At 32.5% G+C, this 27,718-nt stretch overlaps 1 protein-coding gene across 2 annotated transcripts in view; it reads left to right on the top strand.

The window, feature by feature from the left end:
- The window catches only part of LOC110414688 (insulin-degrading enzyme-like 1, peroxisomal), a 45,511-nt gene that overhangs the window by 2,794 nt on the left and 14,999 nt on the right, over positions 1-27,718 (top strand). For both annotated transcript variants that reach the window (XM_021426054.1, XM_021426053.2), the window contains exons 6-14: positions 3,940-3,983; positions 7,358-7,409; positions 7,783-7,905; positions 11,315-11,427; positions 11,622-11,784; positions 19,705-19,797; positions 20,655-20,740; positions 21,329-21,415; positions 21,576-21,679. In XM_021426054.1, coding sequence (XP_021281729.1) covers positions 3,940-3,983; positions 7,358-7,409; positions 7,783-7,905; positions 11,315-11,427; positions 11,622-11,784; positions 19,705-19,797; positions 20,655-20,740; positions 21,329-21,415; positions 21,576-21,679 — 865 coding nt within the window. The remainder of the gene's footprint in view (positions 1-3,939; positions 3,984-7,357; positions 7,410-7,782; positions 7,906-11,314; positions 11,428-11,621; positions 11,785-19,704; positions 19,798-20,654; positions 20,741-21,328; positions 21,416-21,575; positions 21,680-27,718) is intronic.

Here is a 27,718-nt window from a genome sequence, read left to right as displayed (position 1 = left end):
AAAGAAATACAATTATTTCATTTTTTATCAATTTGTATGTATATCCTTGTTACTTAAAGTTTGCATCATGCATCCCAAAATGCATTGGTTATTCTAAATAAAAAATGATATATTGATGAAATTCTAAACAACTGTACAACATAACAACTTATATTTGAAAATTACATAATAATTTATTTATTTTTAAAGATTAAAATCATCGAAAATAAAATCTACATAATAAAAAAAATATGACAAATAGAAGATAGAATCCACATATGGTATAATACAAAAGAAAGAAAAAGAATATGATTGATAGTTCATAGAAATTTGTAAAAGAAAATCTATAAAAATTTAAAATATATGAGTAAATAAAATAAAAATATATAAATAAATATAAATAATAATATAAATTGAAAGAAAAAATAAAAAATCTGTAAAATTGAGGCACCCATATGAAATTATTTTATTGTTTTTTTTGTATTAATTATTAAATAAAAAATTATTTTACGAGAGCCATTAAGAAAATTTATAAAAAAAATTTTAAAAAATTATATAATATGTAAAAAATTCTTAAATTTTTGCGGGGTGCCGCCCATCTCATAAAGAGGCTCTGCCCTTATGCACCACCCATTTTCCTTACCATGTTTATGCTCAAAATAGTAGAAAGTGAACTTAGTCAAAATAAACTTTTATCCAAAGTTTTGATTTCAAGGGTAACCTTATTTTCCAGTTTACAGATTGGTTTACTGGAAACTGTCCATGGCACACCAACTATAGCTGCAAAGGAAGCCAAAAAGACAGTCTTAAGGTAAACTATGAGTTAGATCATGAGCTAGCCAAGAAGTCAAAAAAAGAAAAAGCAAAGATGTTCCTCTGACGAAGTTATGTACAGAAGATTTTAAGACAAAAGTACTTCAATAGGACTTTTGGGAGAACATGGAGGAAAATACCAGTATTTAGTTAAATATTCTCCTTTAAAGTGGGCATGAAAAGAACCTTTCGCATCATGAACCACCACCTCCAAAATCTCCAAAACCTGTTTTACCCTGTTACTAAAAGATCCAAAAGTGGGTACAAAAACAAAGTTGTTTTCAAACTTATCACCAATCTCAGCAACCTTCACTAGTACCCTAGGTTTGCATGTTTCAACCAATAAGTCCTTTTTATGACCATGATTTTCCTCCACTAGAAGAATTTACAGAAAAGGAATTCAAGCATGCACCTAAAATTCCGACCCCTCTCCAAGCTGATGCTATGGGAAGATAAGTCAAAACCAGTGTAGCAGAAGCTACACTAAACTAGCAAACAGCATATTCTCTCTTCCAAAATTCCTGGCTGAAAGGAATTGACCAAAAGGTCAGCTGCATCTAGGACAAAATCCAGGAGGTGGAAAACAAAGAGGATGAAAATGCCAAGACCACCAACGATATGATCAAACTTCTCCAAAATAGACTTAGACAAGCCTCTAAGGAAATACCAAAACAAGGTGCTCCATTCCAACTATATATGGAACAAAAAGAAGTAGAAATTTAAAAGCTCAAAGCTCAGATTAAACTCCTTCAAGAAACCAAGAAAATCCCATCTCCAAACAGGAATGATTCGTTCCTACTATCAACTTACACTCGAAAAATACTAGAAAAACTGCCACTTCCATCCAAAGAATTGACTCTTTTTAATCTTTATAAAAAACTCAAAGCCTAAAAAGAAGAAGAAGAAAAATGGAGGAAAAGAAAGGAAGTCGAAGAATCATCTGAAACAGAAAAGCTTGAAACATTGTCTGCAAAAGCCCAAAGAAAAAAACCTACATAGCCATAAGAAGAAATAGAGGTTCCACAATCAAAATCAAGATTTGGAATAACCATTAGAGGCTTTGAACCCAAAACATTGATGATCAAGCAAGAAAATTTTCTAATCTCTTTCCTCAAAGAATACAAATGAAATAAAATTCCCAAAATCTCTTTTGCTCAAGCAACCCAAGATGAGCCAACATCTCCATCATCCTACTCAACCTCCTCTAAAACTTTAGAAGCTATGACTAGTAGTGATGAAAAATCTCATCCTTATCTTGAAGACCCTTTGTTAGAACAAGAAAGATCCTAATTCATGGCAAGCTCAAGAATAGGCATGTTCATAATTCAACCCTGACCAAATATTCCTTCCCAACTTAAAACACAAAAAATCCCTGCTCCACCAATAACGTCAGTACCAGTCTCAACCTATCTTTCTAAATATAGCCAACCGATAACAGTCATTGCTTTCTTTAATGTAGTTGGTGTTAAAATAGTCATGAACCCAAATATCCTTCCATTTGAATGCTAGATACCTCATGAAAGGCATTTCAAGATTGCTTCAGATCAGATTTTCACTACACACTTGATAAGCAAACTTATCGCTCTCTAGTTTTTACCCTAGTGTTTTATCACCACCCAAGTACTTGGGTTTGAACTAACTGGAAAAAACATAGTGATTGGATTTGACATTTATCATGAATGCCAACATTTGAGGATTCTCCCTGAAGGAATAAGGTACAAATATTCTTTCAAACTATTTGTACAAATTCCATATCTGTATCCCATCCAGCGACCATCTGACCAGGGACAGCTCACAGTCGGTCTACTTAGAGAAAAGGTGTGTGCCAATTATCATTCATAATTCATGTTTAAATGCAATAATCCCCTGTGGAAGAATCCAGAAGTTTTTGTTAGGTTACCATTCAAGCTCAATGAGGATATTAATCCCATAAAGGCTAGCCTCTCAGCAATAAATCCTAAAGACCAAAACCTAGCTGAGCAAGGATGCAACGAGTTACAATAATAGGGATTGATTGAGCATTTAGATTCTCAATGGGCATGTAAAACTTTTATGTCAATAAAAGAGTTGAGCAAATTAAGGGAAAGTTAAGACTAGTTATCAACTACCAAAGTTTCAACCGTTTTCTCGTAGATGACAAGTTCCCACTTCTAAATAGAAACTCTTTATTCTCACGTGTTGCTAACGCCAGAGTGTTTTCTAAGTTCGATTTGAAAGTCGGGTTCTAGCAATTGGGCATCTATCTTGAAGATAAGCCCAAAATAGGTTTCTGTATACCTAATCACCACTATCAGTGGACTGTCTTGCCATTTGGACCCAAAACAGCACCATCATTTTGGTTGGCTCATGATTTGGCTCAGAGTCTGCCTCAAGGCTATCTCTCTAGCATCCTTGATAGCTACAGTTGATGTCCCATCGATAGTGTCTAATGGATGAATCTATGAAGTGGAAAATAGGGTTACTTTTAGAATTAAAACTTTGGATGAGATCTTGTTTTGGACCAAGTTCACTTTTTACTATATTTTAGGATGAACATGGTAAGGAAAACTCTTTTAATGAAGGAGAACTTTCGAAATGAAAAGGCAGAACACCTTTGAGTAATAAAAATCCAATGTTTCTTCAATAGACTTTCTAAGCCTCTTTCTTCCTTCCTAGTAATTATCAAAGAGATGTAAGTATAGATCTCTTGTGAGTTTATATCTTTAAATATGCTCTGTACTTACCATCTTAGATGAATCCTGTGCACCAAAAAAAAAAAAATCTCAAAGATGTCTAAGTATCAATATTAACAAGGTTGAGTAAATAAGATAAGTTGCTCAGATCACTAAGGTTGTCCTTGTTGCTAAACGGCCGTGCCATCCAAAAGGTAGCTTTTGACTCCAGTAGCCACGCGTATGTTGCGTGGTAGCCCTATCCATTGGCATAATATTTTTCCTACCACCCTTCATATTTTGATTGGTCAAAAAACATGTCAAGTATTAGGGTATATAGGGGATTAAAATTCAAGTATCAAAAAATTAATGCAGATATCTCGTTAGATTTTTTTTGAAAGTTTAGTATAAGGACTATATTTATTTATTTATACACACAATGCTTTCTTGTATTTAGACTTTAATTCATTAGTACCATTTTCTCTTTCTGTCTCAGTATACCAGAATTCCTTATTGTCTGATAAGCGGAGAATGCAACAGGTATTGGTTTTACTTTGATCTTGAATCGGTTTCTGAAACTAATCGAATGTCTTAATTTGTTAAAGTAGTGATAAAATAAATTTTATATCAATTAAATTTTAGATGTTTTAAAATTTTGAATATAATAGAGATCTTTCTTCTTGGTTAAGCTTGTACTTGTTAATGTTACTTGGTACATGTGCTGCGTGACAGGTTGATAGGTTCATGATAGATTTCTTATCCCTATATTTAAAGAGGAGTATTAATTAGTTATAGATTGAATATTTCACTTGAAAATTTAACAGTTTTATTGAGGATATTTTCAAAATTATATATAAGCAAAATACATACATAAGTGTCAAAACTATATCAAGAAAGTCAATTTACTCCATGTCTTTATATTGTGTTCAATAAGCCTCCGAATTTTTATTTTGGATCAAAGACTTATCTTTCATTAATTGTTAACTAACTTTAGTTAGTTAATGGTACAGTCAGCAATGTTTGATACGTTAATGTGTCATCTTGATGACATTAATGTCACATGGTAGATGATGTGACATAAAAAATCACTGATTCAGAATTGAGTTTTTTCCTTTTCAAATGTTCGAAAATTATTGGTTAGGGATTTGAAACAAAAAATTAAAAAAAAAACAGTTGTTTCAAACTGATTACCATCATTTCTTAACTGATTATCCTCTTTTTAATTGAAGTCATCCTTCTTAATGAAAAAATCTAATCCAATTTTTTTGTTTGATTGAAGCCCTTGTTGCTTGATTGAAAGTAGGTGTAGAGAAATTTGAAAATACCTAAAAATGATTTTGTGAAAAGGAACAATAAAGGTTGGACACATAACATTTATAATACTAAAACTAGCAAAGACAAACAATATTGTTCCACAACAAAAAAAAAATCGTTCTCTTCTCTTTCCTAGAAGTTGTAAGGGAAATATGATGCTCATTTCTTCTCTAAAATCTGTAAAAGAAAGTCAAATCCTTCTTTTCTCTTTCCCAAAATCTATAAGGGAAATCCAATGCTCTTCTTTCCCTAAAATCTCAAGGGGAAATTTGATGGTATTGAATTTTATTTACTAATAATAATAGATTCTTTCCCCATATCTTTCATAGTTTTTGAAAATTCAAAACTACCTAAAGAAGTATTTTTTTTAAAAAAAAATAGGAATTTACAAACTATAAGGTAGTTGTGTTTAGGGAATGTTGAAGAAAGTGGAGGTTTTTTTTTTTGTTGGGAAGGATGACTTCAATTAAGAAAATGGTAATCAGTTAAGAAACGATGATAATCGATTTAAAACAATTAGTATTTTTTTGGTTAAATTATACAATTAGTCTTTGTAGTATACAAAAAGCATAGATTTAGTCCCTATACAATAATTTGTATGAATTGGATCCTTATACTTTATCAATTTGTTAAGTTCAGTCTTTAATTCTAACACCGTTAAAATTTGACCGTTAAGTATGTTGATGTGACATTTTGACCAAGCTAACATAGCACTAATACAAATGATGTGGCATAATGCTGACATGGCACAGTGTTGACATGGCTTATCTTTTGGGGAGATCTCAAATAGGTTTCCCTTTTCCTGAGTAATTCAAATAGAAATATGAAACTCTTCCTTAAGTAACCCATATTGATAGAAAGGAGGCCAAAAAGATTTGCATTATGGTTGTAAATGTGTTATTGGCATTCATAGCAAATCTAGAAGGTGTTCTTTTGGGTGATTATCTCTAGATTTGCATTTATGTATGGATTTGTGTTCTTGGGACTTCATGTATACAGACAGTCAAAGCTTTGGATGATTATCTTCATAATAGTTAAAGCTTACTCAGTAATGGCCCTATTCCTGCTCATTTCACTCAATCACCAACTATGTCCTTCACTTGGCTACTTTTGACACCTTGTTCAAGCAGCTGTTGCTTCAACAAGCTTTCCTTCGACCAAGTAATTATCAACTCTATTGATTAGAGACTTAATAAATTTATTTTAACTCTTAACCTTTCAAGAGATTTAATGTCTTATTAAAATGAGCAAGTTTCACGTCTAATTACTTAGATTCCTTTATTACTTTCTTTGTTTCTAGAAGTAGCGAGGTCAGATACTGGGATTACAATCTGTCAGCAAAAGTATACTCTGGATTTATTGGAGGAACGTGGTTTACTAGGTGCTAAGCTTGTATCCGCACCTATGGACCATAACCAAAAGTTATCTAAGGCTGAACAGAAAGATAAACTGGTAGATGCTATAACTTGTAAACAATTGATAGGTAAATTAATTTATCTAACCTTTACTCGGCCAGACATCACATATGCTGTTCAAGCATTATCACAGTATATGGACAAGCGTGGAAAATCTCATTTTTATGCAGCACTTAGGGTACTTAAATACCTAAAAGCTACTCCAGGGAATGGCATTTTGATGTCTTCACATTAAGAACTCATCTTAACAGCTTATGGATACAGTGATTGGGAGAGTTGTCTAGACACAAGAAGGTCTGTTATAAGAGTCAGTAAATTCCTTGGAAAATCCTTGATCAGCTGGAAAGCAAAGAAACAAGCTGTGGTAGCTCCTCTTGTGGGGGCAGTGTTAAAGAATTAAATAGGATGATGCCAGCAAGAATTTGTTTTAAAGAAATTCCAAACACTGATTGCTGGACCAACAGAATTACGTACAATTGTGAATAGCTATTCATTTTTAGGCATTTATTATTCTCGTAATTTTGTCAAGTAGTACAGCTTATTATAGGCTTAATATTCCTTTATTCTTGTATATAAAAATACGACATATATTATACAGTTTCTTTATTCAATATGCAGACGAGAATTCTTCCCATATCGTTTTCTCTCCCAGCTTTTAGCACTGTGGTCTCTGACCAGCCCGTATAGTTTCGCCTCTAAGTACAAGACATATTGTTTGTTTTTTGAACTTTTTGGAAAAGAAAAATAAATGGAAATAAATATTATAAATCATTATAGAGTTTAATATAACAATCACTAGAACTCACAATTTTTTCCTTAAATTGCATGCCAATTAATTAGTATAGACATTCAATTTAAAATAAAAAGAACGATGCTAATCAAAATAATTTGGACCAGAAATAATATGATCACTTGAAATACCTAAGAATCAAAGTGATTTAAGTATTAAACAACCTAGACTTTGAGAAACCCTAATAAGAAATGATCATATTCAAAGTGATACTGTTATCTTTAAGAGTCAATTTTTAAATTTTAAATTATTCCAAAAAATTTAATTTTAATTTAAAGTTATTTTTTACTTTTTATTTCCTAAGAAAATATGATAAGCAAGAGGCATAATACAATGAAGTTTAAAGCTATCCATAACTATTTCTTTTCCATTGTAACTCCTTTTCCCCTATGCAGCTTCAAAAACATCTCAGCTGGGAAAGTCATCCTTATCATAGATTTGGTCTAGGTAAAGCTTTTATGTAATTTTCTCTTCCCCCTACCCTTGTTTTCTCTGTCATTCTTTAAAAATGATATGTGCTTCGGCAAATGACATGGTCATTTGGCATGCATTGTGCTTGTTGACATTATGCAAATTGAAATATTGAAAAGACTTGTAGTAAAACAGAGCATTTCGTTGGTGGTTTTGAGTAGACTATATATATGTAGGGAATTAGTATACCTTGATTATTAATTTAAAATAGAATTCTTTTGTATAGAAAATGAATTTGATTAATTTAAAAACAAAATAAATGATGGTGTCCTTTTTTCTTCCAACAAAGATTTTACATACATATATGCACCTTATATTGTGTTTGTTTAACTTGTTGATATATACGTAGGGAATTGGTATACCTTGGACGTTAGACCAAAAGCAAAAGGGTTGGATATAAGACATGAGCTTTTAAAGTTCTACGAAGAAAATTATTCAGCCAATCTCATGCAATTGGTTTTATATACAAAAGGTTAGTGAGGTTTCATTTTGGTTTGTTATATATGCTGTTTACATTTTCTTTTGAAAAGCATAGAGGAGTTTATTATTGATATAACGGGGAGTCCAAATGTTTCAAGGAATTGATATAGTCACAAAATAAACTTAACTGCAAACAAATAGAAGCCCAAAGCTCAAGTAAAAAAAAAAAAACCCTAGAAAATCTACAACTGAAACACCCGTAGCAGTATGGACTTTGAGAGTAGACAAATGAAGATTGTAACTAATCCAGTAAAAACAAACAATAAGGCATATGATACTTTTGATAGCATTAAGAGAAAGCGATGGAGAATCTAGACTTTGAACAAGGGAATGAACAATACCATAAGATTTTGAAATAAATGGTCAAATGCATCATTAGACAACAAGAAATACCTAGTGACAATAGCAACAACAAAAGCACCCAGCACTATGTACCTTAGTTTGTTCACTCTAGCTAGAAGTAAAGAGGCAATGGTTAGTGAAAATTATAAGGAGGAAAACGAGAAAAATAAAGTTGGAAGATAGAGTTTAGTAAAAGGCTTTTTGCGTGGGAAAGGAGTTAGAGAAACAATTGATGATGAAGCTTGAGGGTATAAGGTGAGTGGGAAAAGAGAAGATAAATTGGATTTGAAATTTGATGAGCATGGAAAATTTTCAATTAAAAAATTAAGCAAGCTTATATAAGGATTGGGAGTTTGACTTATATAAGGATCTCCTTAGACTGCTTTAAGAGGTGGTTTTACAGAATGACAAGGATGACTGATTGATTTAGCTACGTGATAAAAAAAGAAGGTTTTCTATTAAGCATTTCTTTACCACTCTTGACAATTTTTACGTGTAAGGTGAACAAGAAGTGTGTTTTAAAGACATTTTTGAGGTTGTCTATCCCTCTAAAGGTGTAATCCTTCTTATGGTTAGCAATTCTGCAAAGAGTATCTACAAGGAGCATTCTTAGATTGCATTAAGGTGCACTTTGTAGTGGAAAATTATAATTGTTGTTGGTGTAGTTTTGTGGAAGAGACATGTGACCAATTTTTTGTTCATGCTACTATAGCTGGAGTTATGGAAGGCAATACTAAGATGGTGGAGCCTTGCTTGGGTGTTGCCGCAAACGATAAAGGGTATTATTTAGTCATGGGATAATTATGGGTTTACTGAGGGAATCAAATCCTGTTGGATGGCAGTGTGCAAGTCAACCTTTCGGTCCTTATGGCTGGCCTATAACAAGATTATTTTTAAAGGGAAGAAATGAGATGATGATGAAATTATCTTCCTTATCAAAATGCAGCTGATGTTATGGATTAAGGCTAATAAAAGTAATGGGAAAATTAAGGAGAATGGGTGGTGGATGGAAACGTGAAACCTTAATTCGATGGCAGTGTGCAAGGTACCTAGGCTGAGCAGTATTTAGGTTCCGCCGGAGCTCAAGTTCAATGTGGATAGCTAGGCACGTGGTAAACCTAATTCGGCAAGATGGGTAGGTGTCCTTCGAGATTCAAATGGGAATCCCTTGGGCATACAGGGCTCTAATTATGTAACACAATGGCTATTTTCTATGCAATCAAACTGTTTGCTGCTATTTCATGGTTGGGTTCTAATAGGCTCATTGTTGAGTCTAATTCAAAATTTACAATTTCAAAGGTGAAGGAGAGCAAACTTCGCCCATGGAAAGTATGGAAAACCTTTAGTTAGTTGGACACCATATCTAGAAATATTGATGATATTTCTTTTTGTCACATATTTTGAGAAGCCAATACATTAGCTTAGTGGTGAAGTCAGGATTTCATGTTGGAGGAGCGAAAACAATTTTTATAAAACAATCATATTAGAAGTTCAATGTTTGTAAAGCCAAAACATTTTGGAGCAGGCAAAAAGTAGGGGCAAAATTATTAAATTTTAAAAAAGGAAAGAGAAATTATAAAATTTTAAAACTTTTGGAGCAGTCAAAGGCCCATCCTAACCCCCCTTCCCTCTGCTCCTACACTGGCTAACTCTTTGGTAATGTTTGGAGTAGAACGAGGTGATACGTTCTATGCATGGTGGTAGCCACATTATTTGATATGTTCATGGCATTTTCATCTTTCCTTTGTCTTTATGGAGAATTATTTCTGGAATGTGGTGATTCATGGCTCCATTGGCAAACACTACTTGACTATTCTGTTTTGTGCAAGGTTTTATTGATAAAAGAGAGGTTATCCCTAGCCTCTATTTCGAGTTTTATTGGTAGTTGCTGTGTGTGTTAGAAATATTATAGCATGTTCGATTGGGGAAATAGCTAAGTCATTCATCCTTTATTCCCAATGAATATTTGCTCTTTTGTTTGGTTGTCAAATGGCCAAAGGAATAGCCATTCTCTTGCAATCTCTTTTCCCCAAAATCACCCAAAATCAAAGATTAACTAATCCCAACATCCTTCCCCATGGCATTTGCTATTCCATGGGTAGGGGATTGCTTCTAAAATTAAGAAGACAAAACCATCCCTTATAAGTGAAAATTGAAAGAAAAAGAAAAATGAATTTAAAATAAAAATTTTAAGTTTTTAATTATATATTATAAAAAATTAATATTTTAAAATTAAAAATTAATTAAAATTATTAATATTTTAACCATTAAAATATTTAAATTATAAATAAAATATTAATATTTAAAAATATTAATATTTCAATTATCAAATATTGATATTTTAAATAAATTATACATTATTAATATTTAAAAAATAAAATAAAATAAACCCATAATTATAGTTTATAATAAAGGATATTTTATCTTTTTGTAATATATTTCTTTATTATTCTAAAATTATATTTAACAAACAAATATCATGATAAGTCATAATAGTAATTTCTACCTTATTTTATTCCATCAATCAAACTACATATTAATATTTTTATTTTAGTTTTAGTTCATTTTATTTTCACAGAATACCTATTCCATTCCACTTCATTTTATTTTGTGAACTAAACGGACACTTATTATTTTAGGTTTGCAATGTGTGGGATCTTTGTAAGGCCGTTCAGACTAATGAACTAGCTTGTCTAGGTTATTTAACTCTGTTTGATTTTAATAAAAAATCAATTTAATTGATTGAGGAAAAAATAGTAAAAGAAAAAAAATCTTATTAAATTAAAATTGAGCATATGATATAAATAAAATATTGTTTCAAGTATAATAGTTTCATATAAAATTCATACATTCTGTTTCCTATCTTTCTAACAATAAAAGTAGAAAAACGAAAATCTTAATTTTTCTTGTAATTTGCCATATATAGTTTTACTAGCAATGCTCTTACTACAAAACACAGAAAAGCTTAGAGTTGAATGTTTGATTTGTTTAAATTTTCAAGAAAAATGATTTCTTGGGTTTTTTTTTGTTTGATAACGCGATTTGTTGTGGATTTCTAGAAAGCCTTGATGAAATTCAAAGCTTGGTGGAGAACAAGTTCCAAGATATTCGAAACTCCAACCAACGTGGTTTCCAACCTACGGGTCTGCCTTTCAAGTCAGAACATCTGATGGTATGATGAAAAATCAATACATATGTTGTTGTTGCCTATTGGACTAATAATAATGTCAATTACTCTTAATTTAACAAGAGAACAAACATATTAAATTGGAGCATGTTTCTTGAATTAAAAGCACCAAAATCATATAAGTGGTTGAATCTTGAAAGGTTAATTAATGAAGCTGTATAATTTTAATTTGATTTCAGATTCTCGTCAAGGCTGTTCCAATAAAAGAAAGGCACAAATTGACCGTTGTATGGCCAATAACTCCAAGCTGGCATCATTACAAGGAAGGGCCGTGCTATTATCTCAGTCGTGTCATTGGCCATAAAGGAGAAGGATCCGTGTATCACATCTTGCAAAAACTAGGTAAGTTTGCGCATCTTTTGAAAAGAAAAAACATAAAAGGTATCCATAATCAAATTATTAAACAATTTTAAATTTATGCTTTAATTAAGACTTGAAATTAACTGTATAGCTTAATAGTTCATGCACAATTTTATTTAAAGAGTTAAAGTTCAAAATCAAATTTTCATTCTCCAAATCAAAAAATAATAAATAAAAAAGATTCAAGATTAATCATGTTAGAATCATTATGGATCTTTCTCTCTAGGCATATTATCTTAAATACATTTGATTAAAGTGAGACACTAACTCCTTGAAAAATCTTTGGACAAACAATTTATATTCAACATAAAGTGTCACAAAATGTGTTGTGGCAAAAATTTTATTTTTTGAAAAGTGTCATGGCAAAAATTAAGCCTATAAAACGTGCGATCAGTAGTAGTAATATATAATAGTATGCTTCATATTGTTTGGAAACTTTGTATTTGGATTTATTTATATATATGATATCAGACAATTAATAGGGAAGAATTTAGGTTCTTGCATGAATCTGTTTTGCCTTCGTAAAAAGGGAATTGAACTGCTATTTGTATGATTTAGGTGCTATATGTATAAATTCATAAGGGCTTTTTTGATCAATTCTTGTGTAATGTGGGGATTTCGCTTTCTATGAATTTATGGAATTTCCTAATGAATTAAAATGGATGTTATGGTATTTAACCCATAAATATCATATTGGCATCCAATTTCACATCATGAATTTCTTGAAATTCATAGAAAAGGCATTATCCAATGATATAGAAGCATGGAGGAAAAACTTTGTGGATTTTCTTTCATGGTTCTACCTTATTTCTTACTAGAAAGAACACGAAAAAGGGAAGGAAATTATCAAATTCATTCTATACAAACCTTAATGCCTTTTCACTCATGGGAAAGCTACTCAGCTCGGAGCATTCCCCTTTGCATGGGTTTATAGGACTCTCCAATTTAATATTAGAGAGTTGGACCAAGAATACAAGACGTTCCAAAGATGCATCTTCCAACACAACAGAGTTATCCTACATCACATTTGGCCTTCCTTGGAAACTGAAATGTCCTAGGATATTTTCTAGAAACACTTGGACCTTATTACGATTAAATCATTTAGGCATTAAAAAAATATAATGAAGGAATAATTGAACCCCATGAATGGTCTCAAAACCCTTGGGATTATGGAGAAATTGATGAAGATAAGGTTGCACGACTTTCCATAAAACCATAATGTGAAATATGCAATGAACATTGTGATACTGACCCTGAGGCATCATCTTTACACATGTACATTTTTAGAGAGAGGAGAAAGCAGATGATTGAGGACCTCAACAAATCCTCTAACCCAAGAATAGACTATGATTAAAGATGATCAATCATTTTCTCTTTATTAAAATGCATCGGTATCTTTCTTTATTAAAGTATGCTAGTATCTTTCTTTAAGTGGCAGTGATGAGCGTGTCCATTACTTTAGTAAAATATGTAAAATGTGTGTTCTTGTATTCTTATTCAATCACTATAGAAAGTATGTCATTTTTCTCCTCCTTCATCTATAAAATGAGGTCTCTTGTAATGAATTGGGTAGAACAAGCTCAAGTAATAAAATTTGTGTGTTTTCTCTCCATCATGATTTTCTAAATCTTTCTCCTTTCTAGTAACTAATTAGGAAAATGTATACATAGATTTGTCATGAGTTCAGATCCTTAAATATGCTCTGCACTTGCCATCTTAGACGGATCTTGTGCATTAGAAAAGGATTTTCATTTCAAAGACGTTTAAGTATCAATATTGAAGGGGTTGAGTTGAGTGAGTTGTTCAAGTCTTAAGAGGAATTTCTGAAGTTAGAAGGCCGTGCCGCACTTGAGGCCAGAAAAGTCGTGTTTTGTGGCCATGCATACCTAATATAGAAATGTCCCTCTTGAGTCTCAACTTTTCCCCTTGATCATCTCTTCCATTATTGGTATTAGAGCCATAAACTCTTAGAGCTATCTTACATTTTTTCGTTAAGAAGTTAGTACGGACTTTCTCAACCATGACATTTATAAGTGAAAAATCAGCCATTATATATAATGCCTCCATTTCTTTAAATCCTTGTCCTTCTACAATAAATAACTAAAACGGCATGAACTCTCGTGTTGAAGTAATGCAGCAACCACTTGCTAAATGCAACAAATTTAACGTTTCAGTAAAGTTATAAAGACATAATAAACGGATTGGTAAAGTTATAGTGATCATGTGTAGCTTGCACATGATTTCTCTTTCTTCATCTTTGGAAGTTATTTGTTACTACCAAATTCCATTTAAAACTAAAGTCAAAATTAATTCTACTAGATTGAGATCAAATTCTTCAACATAGCACCTTGGTGTTTGTCTGGTAAACTCCCTGTTTTGTTCTTAGAAATTCAAACTTGTCTTTGCTTAAACCATTAATGAAAATGTCTGTAAGTTGAAGATTAGTATTGCAATATTCAAACTGAATTTCCAAGGCATGAACTTGAGTCAAATATGCTTTTTATGTTATATTGCCAAGGGTTTTTGGCTATTGGTATAATTGATTAATTATTAACCTTCAACAAAGTGCCTTTGTTTTAGTTGAAACCTAAGTCAGAAAGAATTTTCCTTAACATTAAGCATAGTTACTAGCTAAAGCAATAGCAATCTATTCAACCTCAGCTAATGATTGAGCTACTACTTCTTCTTTTTTTATCAATTCCAAAAAAAAATTACACTACCAAAAAAGAAATAGAATCCACCCGTGCTTCGTGTTTCTTGAATCATTAATTGAACTAGCCCAATCACTATCACTATATCCTTGAAGGTCATTACTATCTTTGTTACGATACCTTAAGCCAAAGTTCAAATCACCTTTGATGTACCTAAGAACATGTTTCGGAGCTTGGAAATGCTGCAATGATGGAGATTGTATGAACCTAAATAAGAGATTTGTTGTTAACATTATGTCTGGTCATGTTACAGACAAGTATAGCAATGAACCTATCATTCTTTTGTATGCTATGCCATTAGCCTTAGAAGAACCATCATTCTTGCCTAGCTTACTCCCGGTGGTGAGTGGAGTGTTAACAACTTTACAAGAATTCATATTAAATTTCTTTAACAAATCTTTCGTATACTTAGTCTGATGCACAAAAATTTGATCAGCACCTTGCAGAAACTCCATCCCTAAGAAATAAGTCATTTCAAAAAATTCATCATTTGATGCTTAAATACTTTCAAGAATTTATTATCTGGTCCAGTGATGAGTAAATCATCATTATATAAGGCAATTATAAGCATAACTGAAGTATTTGAACTCTTCCCATAAAGTGTAGGTTCATTTATAACGTGATTAAAGCCTTGGCTTATGAGATGACCATCTATTCTTTCATACCAGGCTCGAGGAGCCTACTTATGACCATAAAGGGCTTTAATCAATTTGTAGAGTTTACCTATTGATTCAACCTTTTCAAACCCTTTTGGTTGCTCAATGTAAATATCTTCAGTTAAGAAACCATTTAGAAAAGTTGATTTGACAATTAAATGCCAAATTTTCCATCTTTCTCTAGCTAATAGAGCATCAAGTAATCTGATAGTATCATGTCCTGCAACTGGGACAAATGTTTTCAAGTAATCAACACCATACACTTGTGCATAGCCATTCACAACTAACTTACCTTTGAACTTATTAATTGATCCATTGGGATTCAATTTGGCTCTGAATATTCATTTTACCCCAATTAAATTTTAATCCGTTAGTGTATCAACTAGTATCCAGGTACCATTCTCCTTGGTCATATTCATCTCTAAATCCATAGCTGCTTTCCAATTCTCATATAAAGAAACTTCATTGAAGTTTGTAGGTTCAGCTATGGCTACGTTGCACCTACTATAGATCTTTTGCAGTGATCTTATACCCCTAACAAATAGTTTTTAATCTTCAATATCCAAAGACTTTTTATCATCTTACAATTGAACATCATTTGTACTAATCACATTATCTGAGCTTTCAACTGACTCTTTTTCCTAGTTTCATCTTTGCCCTTCATCAAAGTTCATAATCTCTACTAATAAACAATTTCTTTGATCTAATATCATACAGTTTATAGCTTTTGGATGTTTCACTATAACCAAGATGGATAGCCAATAGTGACTTTGAATCAAACTTGGTTTTTTTCTCATTTGGAATTTTCGCATAACAAACAAAACCAAATGTCTTTAAATAAGAAACCCCAAGTTTGTGTTCATACCACATTTCATAAAGGATTTTTATGTGTCAATGCCTTGGTGTGAGTCATGTTCAGGATGTAGTTAACGATATTGACAGTTTCAACACAAAATTCCTTTGGCAACTTCTTTTGAAACATCATGCATTGAGCCATTTCAACCAATGTCCTATTCATCTTTTCTGAAACACCATTCTGATGAAAGCTATAAGTTACTGTAAGCTGGAGTTTGACACCGAGTTCCATCAGGTATTTTTTGAACTCTGCAATTGTATATTCTAACACATTATCACTTTTCAAAAATTTGATATTAAGGCTTGTGTGATTCTCAACCAAGGCCTTGAATTTAATGAAGTTCTTCAAAGGTTCATACTTTTGTTTCAGAAAGTAAACCCAACAATATCGATTTAAATCATCAATAAAAACAAAAGTAAACCCAACAATATCGATTTAAATCATCACTAAAAACTATGTAAAACTTGCTATCATTCAATGATAGAGTTCTTATTGGTCCACTAATATTAGTATGTATCAGTTTAAGTTTTTGATTTGATTTCCATTTGTTTTCTTTTGGAAAAGGTTGCGACTTTGTTTTCCATATTAGCATATCTCACATAGCTTATCTAACTTAGTTATAATTGGAAGGCCTTCTACTAAGTTAGCTGAGGCCATTCTCATAAAGGAACCATAGTTCACATGTCCCATTCTCCTATGCCAAAGATCAGAGACATTCTTTTCACTTTGAAAAGCCCTAGGTTTAATGCTGTCAAGTTTAATGGATAACATGTATTCTTCATTTCAACGGTTAATATTTCTGCATTAGAAGGATCAAAAATTGAGCAATAGTTGTCTTTAAACAATAATGCATAATGTTTATCAGTTAACTGGCCCACATTTAATAGGTTCTAATAAGCTTTAGGAATGTAATAGACATTTGTTATGTATTTAGTACTTGAAAGAGTCTCAATCGCAACAGTGCTTGTGCCTAAAATCTTCAAGTACACTTTATTTTCAATCTTCACTCAAGCCTTAAAACTTCTATCCAAATTAGTAAACATTTTTTCATTTCCAATTATATGATTTGAACGTCCACCATCAATAAGCCATAATTTTTCGTCATTGAATTAGCTTCTATCCTAGCCATGAATAAGAGTTCTTCATTTTCATAACCTTGTTTAGCAATGGCAGCCTTCTTCTCAAAACTAGCCTCTTTGGCATTGTAGACTTTTTCTACATGCCTTAACTAGTTGCAGGCCCTTACACTTGACATTAGGCTTACAGTGTCAATACTTACTAGTATGGTTTTTTGAAGTGAGGGCAAAGAGCATGTTTATCTCTTTACTTACCTTGCTTGCAATCATTAGCTTTGTTTGCCTCTCCCTCGAGCTTCTGTGAACCACCTCCCTTGACTCTTAAGCCCTTAGCTCTAGCTACTAAGACGTTTTCAATAGAGTCTTCATTTTTTATGGCCTTCCTTTGCTCTTGGGCTAGCAAAGCATTCATTAATAATGTCACTATTATGCTTGACAAATCCTTGGAGTTTTCTAGAGATGAAATCTTAGCTTTAAACTTCTTTAGTAAGCTCACCAATACTTTGTTTACAATTTTTCTTGTAATCAAAGCTTTCCCCAACAATCTCAGTTGATTCATGATCCTCATTACCTTATTTACAAAGTCCTTAATGCTTTCATCCTCCATCATTATCAGTACCTCAAACTTTCTCAACAAATTCAAAATCTGAATCTACCTTGTATGTTCATTACCCTGAAACTCTTCTTTAAGTCTACCTTAAACTTGCTTAGGATCATCATAAGCCATTATTCGAGTAAAAATTGAATATGAGACAAGAAAATGTATACAGGAGAGTGTTTGTACCTTTTTGCTACTTTTTCACTGTGTTCTTTATTTGAGCCATTGTTGTATTTGCATACCTTTAAATAGAAGGGTCACCTCCTACTTCAACCACCTCCGAAAATTAGATAGCCTCAAATATGTCTTCATTTTCATAGTCCAAATGGGGTAATTTTCACCTATGAAAATTGGAGGAGTTAGCTTTAAAATTGGAAAAAGCCATAAATGCTAAGTTACTCACAAGTGAAAAGTATAAAGCACGAATGAAAAAGACAAATAAAGAGAATCTTAGGTCCCATGTTGAGAAAAAGGAATAAATTTCTAGAAAGTATGAAGAACTGAGAGCCTTTTTTCAGAGAAGAATGAAAAAGAAGAATAATATTAGTAGAATGAAAAAATTGCTGAGCCACAAAAATTCTTTTTCATTTCAAGTGTAAATACCCAAATATAAATGATATGACCCCTGTACATTCCTCCTATACATTCCTCCTAGAATTTAGAAAAATGAAAAAGCAATAAATTCTCATAGAATTTTATGCTCTACAACTTTTCCCTTGAAAAACAATAGAATAACAAGAATAAAAATGCATGTGGCTTTAATAGTCATTCAACAGCTTCACAACTAAAATGGCATGAACTCCTATGTTGAAGTAACACAACAACCATTTGCTAGATGATAGCAAATTTAGTGTTTCACTAAAACCTTAAAGAAATAATAAACACATAGGTAAAATACCTTCACCCTTAAGTTTTAATCGAAATTTCAAATAGGTCTATTACTTTTTAAAATGGAGACCCCATCTCAAGAGTGCAAATATTGTTAACAGAAATTATGAGAAGACTTAAATACCTTTCTTTCTTTATTAATTTAAAAAATTATTATTATATTTTTGAAAAAAATTAAAATGATCGATGCTTCTCAACTCCACGAAAAAAGGGGGCACTGGCTGGTGCTCCTAAGGGATCAGTGCCCCTCAACCCTTGGGAGCCTCGATCAGGCTCCCTGAGCTCCTTAAGGGAGCTCTAGTGCTCCCCAGATGAGAGCTTTTTTTTTTCTTTTAATTAAAAAAATAAAAATAAATAAAATTATATAATAATAATTTTAAAAATTAATCAAGAATTAAACTATCTTTTTACCCTTACCATAAAATCAGATTGATGGAAACACAAACAGCTGGACCTACGTGTCCAAAGAAAAATATTATTTTGGAACGGAGTATCCATTTGAAAAACTAATGGACCTTCGAATAATTTCAATCAAAGTTTATAAAAGTCAAAATATATTTAAGAATTTACGATGAAATTTTGATGAAAATATAATACGAAATTAACACATATGCGACTGATATATTCCCTCGACAATTGGTCAGCTTTCAACGGATGCAATTCCTCGAAAATGTTGGTATTATTACAATTTTTTTCTCGGCTTCTTTTTTCTGGTCCCTTTCTGATTGAATTAAGTCCCTCATAAAATTTTATCAAAGATTGAAAATACACCTAAAATTACTAGAATTATAGTCTGTCGGAATTCTAACATATATTTGCTTAAATATTTCGACCAACCTGTTTCCGTCGAAATAAAATGTTTTTTATTTGTGTATAACGCCAAGAGATTTACGAAGTTGCTATTTAATGATTCTACTTGCTTCTACATATGTGACACTACCTACTTATTGTTTGCAATATAAAGTTATTATTTGAAAATAAACCTTTTCTTATTAGAGAGGGGAAGGTCTGAAGGAAAGACCTGATCCAAGAAGAACAAGTTATCAATTATTCTGTAGCTCAAAAGGTGAAAAAAAAAAAAACCCCATTAAATTATGCCTATGTACAAAAATTGCAGGATGGGCTACTGGGTTGAAAGCTATTGAATACGTGTGGACGTCGGAGTTTTCTTTCTTTACAGTAATTATTGTTCTCACTGATGCTGGCCATGGTTAGTATGTTCTTTTACCAATGATAGTGAGTTATCTGTTTTTAAACTTGGGAATTATTTATGTACATAAATATATGGTAAACGTAAGAAGTAAGAATCGATGATGTCTTTTTAACCATGATAACAAAAGATAAAAAGTGGATTTGGATTACATAATATCATCTTATCTTATATTTGACATGCGCAAGAATTAAAAGTAAAATAAGATGATTTTTACGTTATACTATTTTTGGTGTGTAAACTAAGAATAAGTTAGGATGAATTTTTTAATGATCAAAATTACCGTTTTCTTAAGGTAAATACGATTTAAATTTATAAGTTTATGGTTAAAATTAAAATTTTTTGAACAAAATGTATATAATTTAAATTTGTATAATTTTATTTAACTTTTTGTTAAAAAAAAAAAGGGGGTCAGGTTTGGTCGCTTCCAACGTGAATCAGCATTGGGAGCTCCATTTTGATCGCTCTTCAGTCAGATCCGACGTTGGAGAGGGCTCCAACCATGGCGTCGGTATTAATGCTGGCTGGCAGAGGAGGAGGAAAAAAATATTTTGAGCTAGACAATCAAACACTGGCATTTGTCATCTTACCATTAGCTTAAGTCAATTTTTAAATATAAGTTTCAGAGGTGAAATGGGAAATGTAAATCATTTATCATCCAATCTCATGAGATTAAAAATAATCTTTTCTTTTTTAGAGGATTGAGTCATTCTATTCTCGGAGGATGAGTAATCCACATTTCAATCCAATCTTCCCTTTTAAGTACACACCAAAAATGAAATAGAACAACATCATCCTGTGCACCAAGTGCATCCTTATTATATCACTAATGTTGCTTCCCCTGTATTGAATTTCAGAGCATATGCAGGATATCGTAGGGTTGCTATTTAAATATATTCAATTCTTAGAGCAGACTCCTGTTTGCAAACGGATATTTGAGGAGGTATGCATATCCTATGAGCACTAAGAATAAATTAATTTTAATTTTTTCTTGGAAAGAAATTAAGTGTAGTTGTAAATAGGCAGAACTTAATAGGTGATATTGACATATACTGATGATCTAGCTGTCCATCATCGTTTTCATTTTTGATATATATTTTTTTCCCTTGGTGCTACTTCTTATAAGAAAAATAATCTGAATGGATAAATAGAAAGATTCTGTGATCAACTTCGAGCTAGGTGCTCCATGCGTTAGTAAGTTTTTTTTCCTTGTTGTTTTTTTGAAAAACATAAATTTATTTATCCATTACCAATATGTCATACCAAGGTTTTACCTGGCATGAAAGATCTGACATGGAAAATCATTAGTGCACTTACCAAACATCGTGCATTAGTTAGTTGACGAATTCCATATTGCAAATTCGCACATCTTATCGCCACCTAGCTAAATTTCATGTTTATCAATTCTTTCTCCCTTGCTGTGCTTCAATTTGATACAGCAGTGCAGCTGGAAATGAGGGACGAATACTATCTTTCTAGTTCTACGCATGTTGAAGAGTCTTATAAGAGATTTTTATTTTTCTATATGAAGCTTTCAGCTGTTTGCGAGACAAGATTTCACTATCAAGACAAAATCTCACCTGTTAATTATATTATTGGAATCGCATCAAAAATGAAGGTAATTCCTCTTACATTCCTTATTATTAATTGGTTTTTATCAATTAATTACTCTTCTTGTTAATTAAAAATGTGTATACAAAAAAAGTCTTATTTCTACTGAGGATCTTGTGTTAGACAGTCTACTGTTTAACTTTGACTCCTTTTAAATTGATACTCAGAAATATCCTCCGAAAGATTGGTTAGTAGGCTCATCGTTACCTTCAAACTTCAATCCTGACGTCGTGCACATGTTTCTAAGAGAGTTCTCGCCAGAGAATGTCCGGTATGTGCTTAAATAAGTTTTAATTAAACATATCAAGCATTCACTCCGTTTACTCAATTACGTTAGTTTGTTGTCTTTATCACTTACTTCAATCCAAATATATATATATATACACATATTTATCCTTTATTTCACCTTTTTTTAAGCCAAATTAAAAGATTAAATTATCAAAAAACAATATAAGAAAATTTGATCATAAACTAGTCATGCTTGCAAAGTAGCATCTTGAAATAATCTCTCAATAGACAAACCCTTGATTCACAAAACCAATCACATTGATACAAGAACCCGTAAACTTTAAAAAAATAAAAGGTGCCAACACAACAGCCCTATACCTTAAATTTCCATCATCAACAAAAATCAAACACTATCATCCAATCAGCACTAAGCTACAAACATTTCACTTCTATTCACTCCCATTTCTACAAGACTGTCAGCACAATGGTTAGCTTACATGAACACATTTTCGAAAAGAATACATCGATCCAATGACTTCACGCAGCTTATCAATATATATGTTGAAACAGTCTCCTTAACGTTCAAAGTCTCTTACAACTATTTAGCACCTAGAGTACAACAACAGTTGAATCTAATTCAATGGTTAGAGATCTTTTCCCAAGCCATACAAAACTGCCAAATGATTCTAATGCCACTTCGATGGTATAGACTTCAGCATAGTTAGGATCAAATACACCAATAAAAAACATAAAAGTACCGTCAGAGTTTCTTAAAATACCTCTACAGCTCGCAAGATCTTGCTTATGTCTAGCTGAGCCATCCAAATTGAACTTTAAGAAGTTTGCTTGAAGTTGTTTGTCTTCGATCTTCCCTCAACTTTGACACATATGGCCTTGAGTCAGCTCTCGGATCTGCCCACCAAATCTCCTCTTCTATATTGTCTTTCCCCTCCTCCACGACCTTAATGCAATGAAAAGACTGAAGTTTAACTAGTGAAACCAAACCCTTAATCACCCACTTCTTCCCTTTAAAAGGATTTTGTTTCTTGCCCCCACTAATGACCATAAGGCAGCTCCACAAACCATAAACAACGATTATTCCTCTCGATAAGCCACAAAAAGGACTCACTCTGTAGCAAAACGAGTTGAATAGATTTTGAAAAGCACCCAACCACTTCCCCTACCTTTCCAGAATATTTCCCCAAACAACTATGTCCGTGAAGATCAAAGAAACAGATGATTTCTATCTTCAGTAGAAGAATTACACCAATGGCAAGGACTATTCTCAACGAAATACAAATTCCACTATCTTTTGAAAAGATTTTGTAGGCAGATAATTATGAAAAGCGAGCCATAAAAATACCAACGGAAATTTCGTTGGTAAGTCGAACGCTAATGTTTCTAACAATTAGAAGGCATTACCGACGGAAAATTCATCAATAATTCTGTTGACATTTTCATATCTTTATCGACTAGAGGTTCCGTGGATAGTTTTGGTTGGTAAATTCTGTCGGTAACTCCTTTACCTATGGAATTTCTAATTGCTAATGAATTTTATCGACAGAAAATTTTTCATCGGTAAAAGCTGTTTTTGGTATTGAGATCATAACATTTTGGAAAAGCCACAGCAACTATGTAATTGCAAAGAAGGCTATGGTTCAAATTTTATATTTCCTTAGCTGGAATTGATTGATCTCCATAGCAAGAAGAAAGTCTGAGGATTGTTAGGTGTCACCCAACTAAAATTCCATTCAAAACACCATAAATTTCACCCAACTACAAGTAAAAAGCAGATGCTTTACTGTTTTTCTGCGCTGCTTGCATAGGAGACAAATTGTCTGCTCTTCTCCAATCAATCCTTGCTTTCCAAGCTCATGCTTCATTGTTATCTTTCCTTGCATTAGTTGCCAGACAAAAATTTCTACTCTGAAAGGTGCGTAGCCCATCTAAACCATGCGCCAAAGCTTTGTGCTGTCACACTGTATGGTTGTCACTAGTCGACGTAAGGATTTGGGGGAGTATTTTCCACTTGTAGTAGGCTTACAAGTGACGCCATCTAGCATGGAATCACTAACTGTATGTTCTTGTAGCTGACTTAAAAGTACACTCGACTGCTCAAATTCCCACCCAAATAGTTGGTGTCAATGTTAAATTTTCTATTACCATGCATTATCTTGCCATTCTCCAAAATCACATAACCTACCATCTTCGTTGGTTGACAATGCAAAGATGCGTGGAAAGTTTCTCTTAAGAATGAATCCTACCATCTGTTCATCTTACCAGAACACTACTGAAAGCCCATTACCTACAACAATTCCAAAATTTGCTGTTTAGAACTTTTACAAGTAACATCAGTGTTGGGCAAAAGGGCATTCAGCTCATAATCATACTTTGCTATCAAGATTTCACTCCATAGGCTATCCCGCTCATTTCCATATCGCCACAGCCATTTATTAAGCAATGCTTGATTTTTTATTTCTAAATCAACTAGACTAAGTCCACCTAAATCTTTGTGTTGGAAACTTGCATTCTAATTAATAATGTATCTTCCTCTTCATATCATTTCCCCTTCACAAGAATCTCTTTTGGATTTTGTCCAATTTTGTTTTAACCCCTTAAGGCAATTGGAATAATGACAAGCAGAAAATTAGTAAATTACTCAGCATTAATTATATTAAAGTAACTTGATTGCAAATTGAGAGCATTTTATCTTGCCATCAATCTAATTCAGCTTCAAAACAATCCACCATAAGCTTACATATTTTCCTCGATGCTTGAATGGCCCCTAAAGGGAGGCTAAAATAATTTGTTGAGAAAAGGCCGACGTTACATCGAATTCTTGTTGCCTATCTCTTTAATAAGTCTGCATCACTACCCACTCCAAAAAGGTTACTTTTCCTGGAATTGATTTTCAATCCCGAAACAATTTGGAAGCATTTTAACACTCTTTTCAAATACAATAAACGTTCTAGATTGGCTCATAGAAAAGAAATGTGTGACAGGCTCAAACCTTTCCCGCTAGTGAGAATACTATTGCATATCTGTTCCTTGCAACTTTAATCATGAGACAACTAAAAGCTTCAGCCATGATGTTGAGCAAGAATGAAGATAATGGACAGCCTTGACAAACCCTCTTTGTACTTTATAGGCTTAGTAGATGAGCAATTGACCAAAATCGAGAAAAATACCATCGCAACACACTCCATGATCCAATTATGCCATTTCTTCCTAAAACCCATTTTAAGTACCATTAAATCAAGAACATCCCAACATGCATTATCATACACTTCCTCAAAATCCACTTTAAGTAGCTAACCTCCCTCCGCATTTTTTTGTAACATATCAATATCTCATTTGCTATCAAGGGGCAATCTAAAAGTTGTCTACCCTTAACAAAGGTAAATTTATGCATCCCAATTATTTGTCATATCACTTTTTTTCAACCTATTAACCGAAACCTTAGCATGTATTTTATAAACAAAACCTATTAAACTGATTGGACGATATCACTAACTATAATTGGGTCCTTCACCTTTGGGACTAGTGTAATGAAAGTCTCATTAACTCTATCACTTCATGCTTCACTATCCCCCATTACGATTTAAGAAAATTAAAATTATATCCATCTAGACCAAGCGCCTTATTACCATCATAGTCATGCAAGATTTCCTAAACCTCATTCTCAGTGAAAGACGCCTCTAAAGCCTCTGTTGACTCAATCTTCAAACTTCGTATTCCACAGTCCATATCAACAAGTTCCATTGTTTTTCTATTCCCATACAATAGCGTGAAGTGCTTAATAATCTTTTTTCTTTTATTTTCAATGGTTCTTCAATCAATTAATCATTAATTCTAAGATTGACAAGTCTGTTTGATCTCCTTCTAGTCGATGCCATGGCATGAAAATATTTTATATTTATGTCTCCATCGTTGACCCATTTGACCCTTGACTTTTCCTTCCATTGTCGTTCTTCAATTCGATATAGAAACTACAATTCTACTCCTTTTTGCATACTAACTTCACGTTTTCCAAAATCTCCAATTATGGAATATTATTCTACATTTAAATTATGCGACTCACCCTCTAGTATTTCTATTCTGCAATGAAGCTCTCTAAAAGTTCTCTGTTACCAATTTCGAATCAAAAGCCTTAAATTTTTGAGACCCCACCAAAGGGAAGGACTACTTGAGTTGCCCATTTTTGCCTCATTCCTAGTTTTCTTTAATCAGTTACTGGAAATTGCTTTCTTCGAACCGATAATTAAAGACCTTAAATGGCTTTGGTCCCCAATTTGTCCTTTACTCCCATTATCACCAGATTGTGATAAGACATCAAACATGGTAAACATCTTTATAAAATATCCATATAGCATTCTAGCAAGTTATTGTTGATAAAAGATCTGTCTAACTTGCAAAAAGTAAACTCCTCTTTTATGCTGCACCATGTAAATTGCCTACCAAACATAAGTAAATCCACCAAAAAAATACATGGTATAAAATCTTCAAACGCTTTAGTTGACCTTGTGACATCACATCTTCCAATTTTATCTTCTTCATTTCCAACTATATTAAAATCTCCTCCCACATGTTGAGATTTTCACTCATAGACTTGTTGGTATCACAACATGTATAGAGCTCAAGATATTCACTCGTAGACCTGTTGGAAGGTTTATTGAAATGTGATCCATCTAAATGTCTCACAACACATCAAGCTCTAAATCATCGATTTTTTAAGAATCCAAGTTAAGCGAAAATAGTAATCAATGATTTCATAGTGCTTAGGATATCCAGGGGACAAATGGCAAAGGCCACAAATTTTGAGATTCCCATGTATCTACTGATGTTGGTTTTAGTGAAAATATAGAAGTTGCATGTTTTGTTTTGAAGTCCTTGTACTGATAGCTTTTTTTTTTTTATTGAATTTAATGGAAGTAAAGGGTAACGCTCCTGTTTGAATTGTTCAAAAGATGTACTCAAAATCAACGAAAAAAGGAAGTTAAGGACCTTATTGGGATAATAAGAGCGAGGAAAGCAAATTATTACCCTTTCTGTTAACATCAGATGAGCAATTTTGTTGTACAAATGAAAATATTTGGTTCAATTTGGAGAGCAATGCAGCCTTTTCTTTCAAAAAAAAAATTTCCTCCCACACATCATTATATATCTATATTCTGAATTTCTTGTAAAACAGACACCTAGAATTCATTCTTTTTTGTCTCATTATTAGAGGTACACATTAATGAATCCATATCGTCTAGATAATCCTTTTACCCTACCAACTACTAATATGAAATTATTGTGGGTACACTGCTCCCTCAAGCTTGATCATCGGAAAAATATGGTATCACAACATGTAGAGATCTTTAGATATGCACTTGCAGACTTGTTGGAAGTTTTATTTAAATATGATCCATCTAAATGTCTTACGGCACATCTAGCTCTAAATCATCCCTTTTTTAAGAATCCAAGTTAAGCGGAAATAATAAATCAATGATTTCATAATGCATGGGATATTCAAGAGACAAATGACAAAAGCCACAAGTTTTGAGATTCCCATGTGTGTGCTGATGTTGTTTTGGTGAAAATCTAGAAGTTTCATCTTCTGTTGTGAAGTCCTTGTGTCAATAGCCTCTTCTTTTTATTGAATTTATTCTCAAACACATTACATTCAATACACATCACATCCAAGTTATGACAAATGAGATTCATATTCCAATAAGGTAACTACTAAAAAATGCTCTTCTTCACCCAATTATGAGTCTGACCGAAACTTAGAAGCTTGTGGCCACCAACCTTTATCCTAAATGTGATATTATGAATTGAATCTAACCATTTCAAAATCTCTTCAGTGGATAATCGAGGAATTGGAAAGTCATGTTCAACACGTTTTTAAAATTATCTCTTTTTTAATGAGAAGGATGGTCAATTGGCAAAAATTGTTGATGACAATATGAAAAATAAAGCTTTTTCCCATTCTTCAAAATGAAACTTTTCACATGTACCATGCAATAAGGATATGATAAACATCCATGAGTGCTCCATCCGGACAACATACCATGTGCAAGAAAATCATTAATTATCC

Source organism: Theobroma umbraticum, unplaced genomic scaffold, assembly GCF_002168275.2.
Source record: "Theobroma umbraticum cultivar Fairchild unplaced genomic scaffold, ASM216827v3 scaffold_147.0, whole genome shotgun sequence".
NCBI lineage: Eukaryota > Viridiplantae > Streptophyta > Magnoliopsida > Malvales > Malvaceae > Theobroma > Theobroma umbraticum.
The sequence above is the reverse complement of the archived record's forward strand: the minus strand, read 5'-3'. Positions and strand labels throughout refer to the sequence as shown.